This window comes from Sander lucioperca, chromosome 7, assembly GCF_008315115.2.
Source record: "Sander lucioperca isolate FBNREF2018 chromosome 7, SLUC_FBN_1.2, whole genome shotgun sequence".
Taxonomy (NCBI): domain Eukaryota; kingdom Metazoa; phylum Chordata; class Actinopteri; order Perciformes; family Percidae; genus Sander; species Sander lucioperca.
The window spans coordinates 7,845,350-7,858,793 of record NC_050179.1 but is presented as its reverse complement, the minus strand read 5'-3'; the positions used below and the strand labels follow the sequence as shown (position 1 = coordinate 7,858,793).

At 41.4% G+C, this 13,444-nt stretch overlaps 1 protein-coding gene across 3 annotated transcripts; it reads right to left on the bottom strand.

Annotated features, from left to right (window-relative positions):
- Window positions 1-1,421: 1,421 nt before the first annotated feature.
- On the bottom strand, window positions 1,422-13,138 carry cnot4a (CCR4-NOT transcription complex, subunit 4a). Of its 3 annotated transcripts, none has more exons than XM_036003221.1 (13): window positions 12,882-13,138; window positions 9,840-10,055; window positions 9,333-9,530; window positions 8,890-8,976; window positions 7,388-7,489; window positions 7,033-7,158; window positions 6,775-6,899; window positions 6,476-6,685; window positions 6,309-6,366; window positions 5,939-6,194; window positions 4,886-5,389; window positions 4,401-4,634; window positions 1,422-3,363 (listed from the first exon to the last, which is right to left on the bottom strand). In XM_036003221.1, exons 2-13 carry the CDS (start codon window positions 10,011-10,013, stop codon window positions 3,032-3,034), a joined length of 2,406 nt encoding a protein of 801 aa, XP_035859114.1. In that variant the 5' UTR covers window positions 10,014-10,055; window positions 12,882-13,138; the 3' UTR covers window positions 1,422-3,031. The 3 variants fall into 3 exon arrangements, with proteins under 3 accessions (XP_035859114.1, XP_035859113.1, XP_031138949.1); XM_036003220.1 differs by having other exon boundaries at window positions 9,840-10,062; window positions 12,882-13,131; XM_031283089.2 differs by lacking the exon at window positions 12,882-13,138 and adding an exon at window positions 10,363-10,413 and having other exon boundaries at window positions 6,476-6,682; window positions 9,840-10,062.
- Between the last annotated feature and the right edge of the window lie 306 nt (window positions 13,139-13,444).

Genomic DNA, 13,444 nt, shown 5'->3' with positions numbered 1-13,444 from the left:
TTCTATAATAATATGTATATAAAGAAGTATAAACTTGTGTCGTTTTTTTCTTGTATTTTGGGTTCCTGGCAGCTTTACACTTTGTTAAATTGAAAAAAAAAAAAAAAAAAGTCGGCAAGAATATTCCAAAATGATCCTGGGCTCAGTATGGTTGATAAGCAAAAATAGTGAAAGCAGGCCCAAAAATGTTTGGTTGCAGCTTCTCCAATGCGAGGATTTGCTCTTTTATATCACTGGTTTTTAGTTTATACCACCTTAAGCCCTCCTACTAAGAATTTATAATCAGTATATAAACATTTAATAAACGTTTATAACACACTATAATGTAGTTGTAAGCAGTTTAAGTGTTTATTAATGTATTTGTCAACAGCTGGGCACCCATAGGTGGAGATATTATCTTGATATAACACAGTTGTAATAACATAACATATTTCTTCACAGGATAAGTTATAATTGTTGGCAGTTTCAATTTAGTCTGGCACAGTCTCAGACTTGACTAAATTATTAATCAGAAAAATAACCTCAAGATTTATTTGAAAATCATCTTAAATTGCATCTCTAAACAGGAATAACTTTGGGCTTGCTTCCTGGGGACTGCAAAAACCAAAATAATTACATTTTAAATCATGTGTATATTGAGTCACCTGATTCCGATTAACGGCAGAAATAGTGAAGCCACTGTATGAGTATCGACAGTGCTCCTCCCTGTGTCTGTCAGAAGACCTACAGGACGGAAAAAAGCAGTGTCTGCTGCAGGTATCTACTGCTGCATTGGCCGGGGAGAGAGCAGAGCTACAAACTGAAAGGCTGCGATATGCACACATGCTCTGCTCCCACTGAAAAGACAAACATGGCACTAAATATAATGCCTAATTATTATCTGCATTATAGTTGCATTTAATCATCTGTGCCTAGTAAATGCTTAAGGTATCTACATAAGAGTGACATGACACTGTCTGAACGTGTCAAACATTTATGACATAATGCTTCTTTTAGTAAGTGTCATTCGGTTTTTGTCATGACAAGTTAGGGTTCATGTGTCATGACTATCATGACAGTGTCATGTGTTCATGCCAGTGTCATGCCACTCTTATGTAGATACCTTCAAGTAAAGTGTTACCGAAATGTTAAAATGATTTAGTGATAATAACCATGGTATATGTGAAAAAACTGTAGTAACAGAGTCCTTTTGTGTAACCTTGTGTGTGTGCTCAACTGAAGTTTGACTGCAGAGCTTCATCACTGACAAAATGATCTGCCCCCTAGTGGAAGACATTGGAACAACACGCAAGAGTGATTTAAAGTGACCTTCCTGAGGAGTTATACACAGTATGGTGGTGAGTACTTTAAAGTTTAAATATTTATAAGTGCACATGTTTGAATTAGGGTGCTGAGAACACAACAGCAGACAAAACACCAGCTCTGAGTTTTCAGTTTTATTTAAGGTTCATTTTTCCAGACCTGCAGAGGACAGTTCACTTCCTTTAAGCGCCTCAATTTTGTTTTGTTTTTTCGCGCAACATCATGTTAAAACCCACTGTATGACTCTGTGTTGGTTTCTCCTGGATGAGTTTGTTCATTTTTGTGAAATACTGTTAAATAGGGAACAGCAGGAGGGGTGGGATGGGTAAGAGAGAGAGAAAGACAGAGCGAACATGGATCAGAATTAAGACTTCAAAAAGAATAAAGGCGGTGGTCGGAGGTCGATCTCAAACCTTAAGGCTGAGAGCCCCTTAAATCACTACTACAGTACTTGGTATTGTCTTGCAGCACCTTCCTTTGGGACACGCAATCACATACAGTGGTTCAAGTCATATGCAATATTGCATATTTTTTAGAAATCACTGACGCTAGACTCCCCCTCCACTCACTTGAGCTCCTTTCTCTCATCTGTCCATGTTAAGGCCTCGTTTAAGCCCTCGTGGGTCGAACAAAGGGACCTTTTGACCCTGTTGCTACCCTCTTTAGTTTTTTGACATATCCTCATCCATCCAGTCATTGTCGTATCTACTTGGTGGCTGTCCGTGTTAGGGCTAGCTACTGTAGGTACCACACAGTGGCACTGTGAGTAAGAGTCTAACCCTAGTTCTCAGGATGTTGGCCACAATCTCCCAAAGCCATGGCGCCCCACGGTTAGGCAGTGCTCTACCCTCTGATACAGAGGTTCAGCAAAATGTTCCCTCAAGCAGGACGGGGCCAGTCCAGGGAGCCCTCCACTAAAGGGAATGTGGGCCAAGCGGCCTCTCAAGCAGGCCATCTGTGTCCCTACCTAACAGGGAGCCCATGCATAGCCTGTGCCCTCAACTCCCCTGGGTCATCTGCATTCACTCGCTAATAACCAAATCTCAGCCCCCCCCCCCTTTTTTTTTTTTTTTAAAACCACTCTCAAAAAAAGCTAAGTGCCAACCCCTTTTTCGCTCTCTCTCTCTCAGCTCGCCGTATTCACAACTTAGCTGTAAGGGTTAACCGCTTCACAGTCTCTTGTTAAAGTGGGGAGGATGAGGGTCTTTGGGGCAAAGCTTCAAGAGCAGATTCACAGCTTGCTTCATTCCTCGACAAAACTAATCGTGACTTCAACTTTCAAAAACACAATGTTGTTCATGCTTAATCATTAGTTACTTTTAAAAAAGATCTCCCTTCAGCTAATTTGTTTCTTCGCCAGTTGTGGAGTTATTACTTACTGTCACCACTGGGGGCTCAATGCTATTCTGTTTCTTGTGCTCGCCGCTAACAGTGAGAACACAGATGAATCCCATGTTACGCCCAGAACTAGTTCTAAGGAGTGGTGATAGTAGCAGATGAAGGGTACCGATAACTTGTGTGCCACAAACAAAAACAAATAGGCCTTCAGATTAGACAAAAAGGAAGGAGGAAGAGAAAAAGAAGAAAGCATGTTTGTTACTTTGTTAATAATTTTTCATACTCTGCAGATTGGTGTGTATTGCATTGAGGGGAGGGGGGAGCGGGGTACAGGATGAGTGGGTATAGAGTGGTAGTGGGGGAATGGATGGGTGTCTGCTGTAGTCTGTGTTCAGTGGCGGTCCACAGCGGCACTCTGTAGCAGCTCTGTGGCGGGCTGTCCCGGGGGTCTGAAGGCTGTCTGGAAGCCTGGGGGAGGGGAGTGGAACTGGCTGGCGGGGTTGGCTGTGGGAGGGGGCAGGTAGGGAGCCCAGCCGCCGGCGGCTCTGTGGTGGAGGGGGAGGTGGGCGTCGAGAAGGCCGCTGTGGAGGGGCTGGGGAGGAGTGGGCACCGCTGAGCTGGCCGGGCCGTCCATCTCTGTGAGCGCCTGCAGGGACTTGAGCCAGTGGGGTGGGTTGTCGTCCTGGAGACAGTCTAAACTGTTGCCTGCTGAGGCTGGGATGCCTGGGGGTGGGGGGGTGGGGGGTGTCACAGAACAGATGAGTAATGACAAACACAGGGTGGACAAATAAACATGTTTCACAATAGGCCTCCTGGTACTAAAAGTTGCTTTGTGTCGTTAAAAACATTATCATTAAAAACAACTGTGATTGTCAGAACAGATAAATACTATTAATCAATATTTATCTTGATGAGATACACATATTCAATCGACAGATAATGAATCAGGAATCAAACTATTTACTTTGATTGAAGGAGCATTATTTGCAGAAACTGCATTTATGTAATGCAGCAAGGAGGAGAACATCAAAAATGATGTGGATATTATTCTTGCTTTTGTATTGGATGATGTTTCTAGTAAAACAGCTTCTCTATCAGCTTCCTAATCTCCTCATTAATGAATCACTCAGCCGTTTTGTCATGCAAATGAAGCTGCAACTAGTAATTATTTTTAAGTGATTCCTCTCCATTTTGTTTTGATTTATTGTTCTATAAAAGTCAGTAAAAAGGGTCAGAAAATATTGGGAAAATATTTATCACAATTACCCAGAGTCCAAAGTGACATTTTATAATTATTTGTTTTGTTCGATCAAGTCCAAAACACAAAATTGTATTTATTAATTAGGATTAACAACTATTTTAAAGAATTGACTAATTGTTTAAGTCATTCTTCACTGATGTCAAACTTTTGATGGTTCCAGCTCCTCCAATGTGAGAATTTGTTGTTCTTTGTCTTACATTTCAGTATACTGAATGTCCAACTTTAAAAGGGCTTTAAGAAATGATGGCCATTTTTCACAAATTTTCTTAAATCTTTATAGACCAAATTGATACAAAATTGAGAAAGTAAGCAGGAGAATTATAGAAAACGAAAATTGTTGCAGCTCTAATTTAATTGACAACGGTATTAAACAGTAGCAAAAGTTTGGCACTTATGCTTTATAAATGAATTAAGCAATTCATTGAAAATCAAAATGATTGCTGATCGATTTTCTCGTTCACCTAACTAATTGCTTAACCATTTAAGTAACAATTTCTACCTGTGATGATAGCAGGGTCCATCCAACTGGCTGTGCCGTCCCAGCTCAGGCTGTGTGAGAGGCCTGCTGGCCCCAACGGCCCACCGATGTGGTTAACACTGTTGGAGGATGAGGAGGATGAAGAGGAAGAGGAGTTTGGGAGGCCCCCGAAGTTGATATTGATGTTGGGCAGGAGAGCTCTCAGGCCATCCTGCCACTCTTTCACATTTAAGCCGTCTATAGAGCCACTGTTTTCTGCAGGAGAGAAGAAAACAGGTACGTCAGTTCCTCAGGTGTTTTGATCACAGACTAGTGGTCAGCTGCAGAACTGCATCTACCAAGGTCAATAAAACGCTAATCAAAACAAGGATCACAATGCTATGTGGCAGTGTACATACGTTGAGATATTAAATAACATCACTGTGCAACACATCTTCTCTCTGTTTTAACATGCAGTGCTTCCACAACACACAGAAAGGTGCAACAGTGATTCAGGTGTCTGGTACCTGAGATGGGGATCCCTCCCAGCCCTGTATTGTGCTGAGGGGGCAGATTCAGGTCCAGGAAATTACTGTGTGAGGCAGCACTGGCTGAGTGGTTCAAGTGTGTGAGGTTATTTCGTGTCGGGACGCCCATCCAGGGGTGTCTGGCGGATGGCTGCTGCTGATTGGCCTGGCTGTTCTGACTGCCGGGAAAACTGAAGGAGCTGTAGATAGCTCTGTGGTGGAGCTGGGGAAGGCGCGGCAGGCCGCTGGGGAAGTGGTGAGAGGAGCTGGGGTTAGGGTTGAGAGGAGGCAGGCCAGGACCATGGTTGTTCCCACCATGGGAGAGGAGCCCCGGGGACAAGGGGCTCTGATCCTGCACTGACAGCTCCTTCTCTATCAGGTCGGCCAAGGCCTTGCGAGTGACGTCGAAAGGATCGAAGCCCAGATCGTCGTCCTGCTGTTTGCTGGACGAGCCGAAGCCAAAGGCCGCCTGCCAGTCTGTGGAAGAAGACACTGGTATTGTGTCTGTGAGGAAAGAAGAAAGACACGTTACTGGAGTTGTCCTCCATGTGGGCGACTAGCCATAGGAGGGTTTTTTTGACAAGGGCCTTTGTTTCTTATGGTTTTACCTTTCCATTCTTGCAATTATAAATTGTCATCACCTTTCAACTTTGATTTCATTCTGCTGTGTTTGATTATCTCATTGTTGATTTGTATTTGCTTTGCTTTTTTCTCTTCCCTGTAAAGCACTTTGTAACGTCAACACACGTGCTATACAAATAAATGTATTATTATATAGTTGATTTAAATAAACACTCAAACTGTCTCTGATATAATTGTTCTTTCTAAAGATGATGACTGTAATATCCAGTGAAATGCAACAGCAGAAAAAACTAAATTAGCGAGACACCACTATTACAATCAATGTTTTGGTGTACAATGCTACACAGTGGCCACAGTGTTATAAAAACAATGTGGGTTTGCAGGTCAACCACTATTTGAACTATTAGACAAAAAGCACAACCAATCAAGCACTGAAGACATGCAAAATGTGTAAGTAAATCTCCATTGTACCTGATGTGAAGAGGCTCTGTGGTTCAGGGGTCATGGGCCAGTCAGAATTGCTGCGGGGGGAGCTGGGGAAGGGGGGCAGGCCAGCGGGGAGAGGGTTAGGGTGTCTGAAGTTACTGTTGTCTGAAAAGAGCGACTGGGACTCAGCTGCCGCTCCCTCGAAGGGTGAACGGGCTGTGAGGTCTGACACGCTGATAGGCACCACCAAGCTGGGCTTGGTTAAACCCGGGGGGGGAGAAGGGGAGTCACTGATGGGCATCTGGAAGAAGAGAGAGGGGAGAGAAGAAGGGAAACCACTTGTGAGATTGTCCTCCTCAGCCCTGATTCACCTTCATTTACATGCAACTGAAATAAAACATTGAGGTCTTTTCACCTGTTGTAAAGTCTCTCCATTCACCATGCCAATTGAATCTGGAGGCTTGTCACTGGGACTGAAGATAGAATGTAGATACATATTAACATTAAAATGCTTACAGAAAAAGAAAAAAAAACATTTTCTTTAAGGATACGTTGGTGCTATAGTACAGTAGTCTTTATTACCTGTTACTGTCACAGTTAGAGGAGAAAGGAGACAGCACAGTATGCTGACCAGGACCCAGGTCTGTTTCTAGCCCATCTGAAGTAAGAACTTCTTGGTCTAGATAGTCTAGCAGCGGAGGAGACTTGCGGTCCTCTGAAAGCCCGTTGGCCAGTTTGTTGTGTCCTGACAGCGTCGGCCACCCATCTTTACCGTTGCTACCGTTGGTTCTGTAAGGAGCAGAAAAATCGTAGCTTAGCTGGTTTGGCACAGGTGGAAGTAATACGAGGAAGAACAAAAGAAAATGAATAAAAACACCAACCTCTGTGTGGAGTTGGATTTACTCTTTAACTTCTCTGTTCCACATGTTGGAGGTTGTAGAAAGCTAGGGTTAATTTTATAGAGGTCTTGGAGGAGTTTCTGCTCGTACTCTTGATGTTTGCCCGCCTAAAAGGAAATGGACACAACGTGAGTCAACATCAATCCTTTTGTTAATACACAAAGCATGAACCCCGATCAACACACAAAGCAAAGAGCGACAATTTCATTTACATTTCAGAAAGAGAAACAACTATCTTACCTGCATCTCCTCTTTAGTAAAGCTAGCTGCTTCATCCCCCAGCTCATGTAGATACATACAATCAGGTTTGGGACACTGCATACTTTTAAGGAAGTAACTGCAGTACTTTGTTGTGCCTAAAGAAGCCTGTTACAGAGAGACAGAAAGTGAAGAAAATGATAGTTAAGGACTTTTCTTTCAATCACTTTTAGTTTAATCCTACTACTTTACATTGCAGGTTGTTTTATAAAAAGGATGGTTCTGTTTTACAGACAGGAAGAAAATATAGAATAAAGTTATCAAGTGGGTTTTTTGCAAATACAACTTAACAACTAATCATAGACACATACAAGAACAGCAGTTGTCAACTTCTCACCTTGAGAGTTCTTCCATCAACAACCACATTGTTCACACACTGTATTGCTCTTAAAGCATCTTCAGAGCGGATGTAAGTGACATAAGCGCTGGCACTGGGCCCCTGAAGAACCACAAAATTAAAGTAAACATACAAGTCAAACACATCTACTGTAGCGGTTTACATCTTACAGTTTACAGTGTTGTTCTAGGGCAGCAATAAACAATTATTTCCATTATGGATTGCTTACATTGCAATTTTGATGAGAAAATAATAGATATAATTCAAAAGAAAAACAAATCTTGGTATTTGTAAAATTGTAAACACAAGGTTTCACGTTTGCTTGTTAAGAGATTAGGGCTGCAGCTATCGATTATTTTAGTAATCGAGTATTCTACTGATTATTCCATCGATTAATCGAGTAATCAGATAAGAAATACTTAGTTAGAAATACTTAGTAAACAGCAATAGTAAATATTTATTATTGCTGTGTACTAAAAAAAAAAAGGAAACCTGTCTTTTGTATATATACAAATAACAGGTTTTTTTTGAAATAGCAACATTTTTTATTGCCAAATTCCAAGTACATTTTTGGTGGCCCAAATGTTAATATTTTTCACCCCCTTCCCCTTCTTTGCACTGGATATGCAAAAGAGCTGTTCACTAAGCCCAGGTAAATGTGACTGTACAAAGCTTACAGCAGGGCTATTCAACTACACTGTTCTGGGGGACACATTTTAAGAGCTAATACTGAGTGAGAAGAAAGAATAAAGAATGCAGACATCACCGGCATGACGACGTCATTCACGTGCATATTAAGTGGCAATGCTGGGGGGAGGAGCCGGTTTGTCTCCGGCAGCAGCTAAGTTTCCAAAGATTAGTAGCAAACTAATAAACAGACTACAAACCGACAGTTTTCGTTTTAGCTTGTTGGTGAAACATCGCTATTTGCAGAGTAGCATGCTGTAGGCTAGTTGTGTAAAACAGCGCGGTGGACGAGAGCAGCAGACGTTAGTTAGCTACCTTGTGTCTGGTTCGCTACGTGGAATGGATGAGTAGACTGGATGTTTTCTACAGAGATGATGTAGTAGCATGTTTGCAGCTTAAAATGATCCCTAACTTTCTGTCGTTTTCTCTCGCCTGTCTCTTCTCTTAGACCCTCGCTATTTTCGTCTTCGTTCATTTGTAATCTGGGCCGTCAGTCTCGGGCATAAACAGTATATAAACGGTCTTGTATCCACAGAAGCGACAAACTGTTGTGTGCGCTAGTAATTATCCTCCGTGCGGAAACACAGTGAGCCGTACAACCTTAATTACATTGATTTAACGAAGCTTCGAGGCAAAGAATTTTGCTTCGAGGATTTTTTGTAATCGAATTATTCAAGTTATTCGAGGAATCGTTTCAGTCCTATAAGAGATAAATAGTTCTTCTATTAGAAAAATTAAATAGATTAAGTTCTGATAATGTTTATAAATATATTAATTGCAAATACATCCTGTCCTCCTTTCATCCAAACTCTCACCTGTGAACCTGCGTAGGATGTGCTATTGTTGATCACCACTTTATGGATTTTCCCAAACCTCCCAAAATATTCTGGTCGTTTTAGGACCTGTGGGCACAATATAAATACATATTTATATGACTTGTCACAACGTTTTGGGTGAACTGTGAACTCTTATACATAATATTCATGAACTTTACACTTGAGGCTTCAGAGGGAGGTTTTACTGTAAGAACTTTAAAATGTGCCTTAGAATAATTCCCTATGAAAAGTAATTTATGATTTTCATCTGTCAGAAAAGTCCAAAATAAATCTAGGTGTAATAATAAATAAAATAAGTAAAAATAAATCTTGTGCCTTCAGTTAGTCACAGCCTTATTCACATCAGGCTAAAACAGTTCCAGCGCTCCAATGTCACAGGTAGCATACGTCACTGAGCTTTCTGGCGTAGACGCTACACTCACCTCTGGGTCGGCGAGTCGCTGTGAGAGCCCCACCACAAACACCAGGTTTCTCTGGACCACTCTGACACTGGCCAGATGCTTTCGGTTTTCTGTCACCTTCTGCTTCTTCTCATTCTGTTTCTGCTTCTTTTCGTTCTTTATCCTTTGGATCTCCTCCTGTGACAGAGGCTTGTACACAGCAGGGTCCTCTGGGTACGGCTACAAAATAAACACAAAAGAATTACGATAGTATTATCCACCATTTGGCTTTGTAAAGGACAGCGGGTAATGGAGGGCTTAAGTTGTCAATAGTTCAACAGGCATCTCTTGCCAAACTGCTGAAGCTGAACATTGTAAATGATGATAAGCTGATGTTTTAACTAACAGGCTACTTTAGAAGGGGGATCAGAGTTTATCTAAGCCCGTATTCATATTTGGACACTCAAGATCACCATCCGTTCTGTTTGTCAAGACGGAGAAATCGCCCCTGAGTTGTGAGGAGTTTCTCTGCTATCGTGTCCATCTCACCTTTCTGCAGGCGGGGCACAGGCCGTTCTCGTCTGTGCGGATGCGATGCCAACAGAAGCGGCAGATCTGATAGCCGCAAGTGCAGGGGAAGAAGTTGACGTCATCAATCTCCAGTGGCTCCATGCACAGAGGGCACTCCATGGGGTCGTCCTTCATTTCAGGGCTGTTGGACATCCTATGGCGCGGCGAAGGTGAGTGTTGAGGCGGGTCACAGAGCACAGGGCTAAGAAAACACACAAAGGCTACGTTTTAGAGCTCCATCCTGACATAATTAAAAAATAATATCAACTGAACTTGTTTCTCCCCACACACTTTATAGTGGCATGGTATAGCCTCTGAAACTTCATTTCTGACTACCAAGGTCACAATATCAAACTGAGCGTGGGCACATCAAAATGTATTTACATAAATATTTTGTATGCAGAGTTTTACTTATTTAGCAGCAAAGGAAGCACTCCACTCTGTTGCCAGTTTTTTTAGGTCCTCCTACCAAAATACTGCAATCTAATGCAATACATCTTACTTGATGATGACGATGAATATAATGTTCATTTTTTCAATAAACTTTAGGGAGGAGTTGGTTTGTGGTGCTGGTGAGCTGCATTGTGCTGTAGGCACAGAGGTTTTTAATGTGTCATCTACTGTATTTATACCATTGAGGGTAGATTAAATATCGTAAACTGCTTTCAGTACATTTTGGAGCTGAAACAATTAGAAGATTGACAGAAATTAAAAACCAATTCTCCTGTCATTTTAAAACAAAAGTGTCACAAATGTACTGGTTTCGACATTCTTAAATGGGCATATTTGGTGTTTTTCCTGTTTGATAGTCAATTGATTATCTTTCGAGTTATTGACTGTTGGTCAGACACAACAAGAAATTTGAAGTAGTCACCTTGGGCTCAGGGAAACTGATGAGTCGCAAACTACAGCCTCCCAAAATGATCATAAAGTTGAATCAACACATCTCTTAAACAGCTTCAACAAAAACTGAACACGGTTTGAGTTATTGCTGGACTTTGTGTTAGAGTGCATTAGTTTAAGCTAGATGTACATAATAAAAGGACAACAGACTTGTATTTTAGAAAACAAGTCAAAAACATTGTCATCTTGTCATATATAGAGGTTTACTCCTCGACGCAGCGGCTGCGGGTTCGACTCCGACCCGCGGCCCTTTGCTGCATGTCATTCCCCTTCTCTCTCCCCTTTCATGTCTTCATCTGTCCTGTGGAATTAAAGGCCTAAAATGCCCCAAAAAAATTCTTTAAAAAAAAACATTGTCATCTTGTTGACGAAAGGGTTAGCTAGAATAAAAAGCATGTTCTATCAACGCTAGACTTCAACTCATTCAGTTTAAAGTCATCCATCAGCTGCACTTATCCAAGACCTAACTGAACTGAATCTGTCCTTCTTTCTCTGCTACCTGGAATAGGTGTAAATGGGGTGACGAGAGCCTAGGTCATCTTTTCTGGTCTTGTCCCAAGCTCAGGAGTTTCTGGGATACAATTTTTGACAGCGACATATACAGCAGGCAGCTAATCCCTGACAGTCTCTCCGCGATATTGGGTTGCTCCAACTACTCTTTCACTCTCCCCCCGCATTACAATAAGCCCTCATGTTTGGTATGGTCATTGCAAAAAGAGTCATCCTGAGAGAATGGAATTCAGTTTCTCCTCCTTGCTTTAAAAAATGGCTAAATTACATGTTTTTTTTTGCTTATACCTCAAAGAAATTCAGTAAACTCGCTCCAATGCCCATCCTAAGTTTCTTAAGATCTGGCGGCCCTTTACTGAACATATTAGGAGAGACCAACTAATTGTATTAGACTGTATTTTTTTTGCACTGTATTGTATTGATTTGCCAGGATTTTAGATTTCCAGCCTTCGTTTTGAGCCTCTCTCCACCTCACTTGGTCTTGGCTCTATGGACTGTATTTCTAACTGTCAATCCACTTGTGGACATTTCAGTCATTTTACAGATTGACATGCATATGTGCACTCTTTTCTGTGAACGTGCAGTTATTGTCATGTCTATTTCTTTGTTTTTGTTTTCTGAGTTGTAAAAAAAAAAGATTCACAAAGAAAATATATATATATATATATATATAAAAAACAGCTGTCATCATCAGCGATAATGCGGATGTTGTGGCATCTTTCAGGGGTTGACAGTAGTAGACACATCGTCATGATTGACGTTAAAGGGAAATGGAACAAATTGCGTTTATTTACAAATGAAACCTTCTGTTGTTAGCAGTTTAACTCCGGCCTGCTTTCTTTCTACGTGACAACACTGTTGCCATAAGACGAATTCGTTGATAAAACCTGACAGTGTTAAGTTGAATTAAACGATTACAGAGAAATGCCGAGATTGGAAATACTTAAATTATACTTAACGTGTACAGGAGGGCCACAGTTTTGCAGATTTACATAACGTTACAGATATCAGCTGATTGGTAAAGTCGTGTATGAAGCCAGGATACCTAGTTAGCGAGGCTGGTAACTTTAGCTGCTCTGTCTACTGGATCGTACATTATGACAGATGTTAGTTGACTAACGTTAGGCTAAGCTAACACTAGCAGCCGGTCTAACTAATAGCAAGTATCCAGGAGCAATTGCAAGTGAAATCACAAAACATACTGAGGTCAATATTAACTTGATACTGACATTAAACGTTTTAAAATACGTAGCTATGCCACAACGGTACGCCTTCTCTCACATTAACTGACAGCTTGCTTTATGCTAACCGCTAGCATCGGTGTAGCTAGCATGCTACATTATCATCAAAATGTACGGGGTTTAGGAGCCAAGCTTACGATGCGGCCTACACAAGCTAACGCTAAACTGGGAGCAAGTTGTTGTCAGTATAAACAACTGACATTGTTATCACGAGAATGAGATTACCAGGACAGTGATCAAATAAACTCAAGAATACTCTACTGTCAGTCTGTGAAATCGTGACAGACACAACTGCCCTTTATTTATTAACGGAGGATGGAAGCTGGCTAGCCCAACTAGCAAACTTGCTAACGTTAGCGTTACTTACCCTGTCCGTATTTAGCTTAGGATTCCACTCCGAGGGAGTCACACCAAATTGGGCGGGGACTGCGAGCCAATGTATCTGAAATGTCAAAATTTCTATAACCGGTCACTTAAGATAACCGTAGTTGTGTTGTTCTGTTGTGATTAAAAGGCTATAAAGATGGTTTGCCCCTTTCTTTTCTTGGTATTGTGGAGACAATTTACGCTCTAACCACCATCTTAGCTAGCATTAAAGTAGGGAGGAGGGAGTGGGGCAAGTGTTCAGTGCGACTGAGTCTGCGCAGATAGACAGATGCTTTGTGGGAAAAGGAGTTTTCGGCGACTATAAGCTAGGACCAGGGACACATTACTTACAAACGACGTGTAATGGTGCATTTAAAATAAAATATCAAAATGTATCGTACTTAAGTAAATATTTGAGATACTTGTATTTAACCTAATGTGGCAGTCCGTAATATTTCAGTCCTAGTTGATTTAGAATGTCTATTTGAGTGTAAACAATGGAATTGTGCTGAGAGTTAATAGCAGTCCGGAGTAGAATGCATCTATTTATTTTTCTATGGTCCA

Bases quoted from the DNA above. Each gene is read 5' to 3' on its own strand.
- cnot4a (XM_031283089.2), bottom strand. From the start codon at position 10,391: ATGAACATTATATTCATCGTCATCATCAA. The intron at 8,977-9,332 runs GTGAGTGTAGCG...TTGTGCCCACAG, and splicing joins AGCGACTCGCCGACCCAGAG to GTCCTAAAACGACCAGAATA. The intron at 6,367-6,475 runs GTAATAAAGACT...TTCTATCTTCAG, and splicing joins TCTAACTGTGACAGTAACAG to TCCCAGTGACAAGCCTCCAG.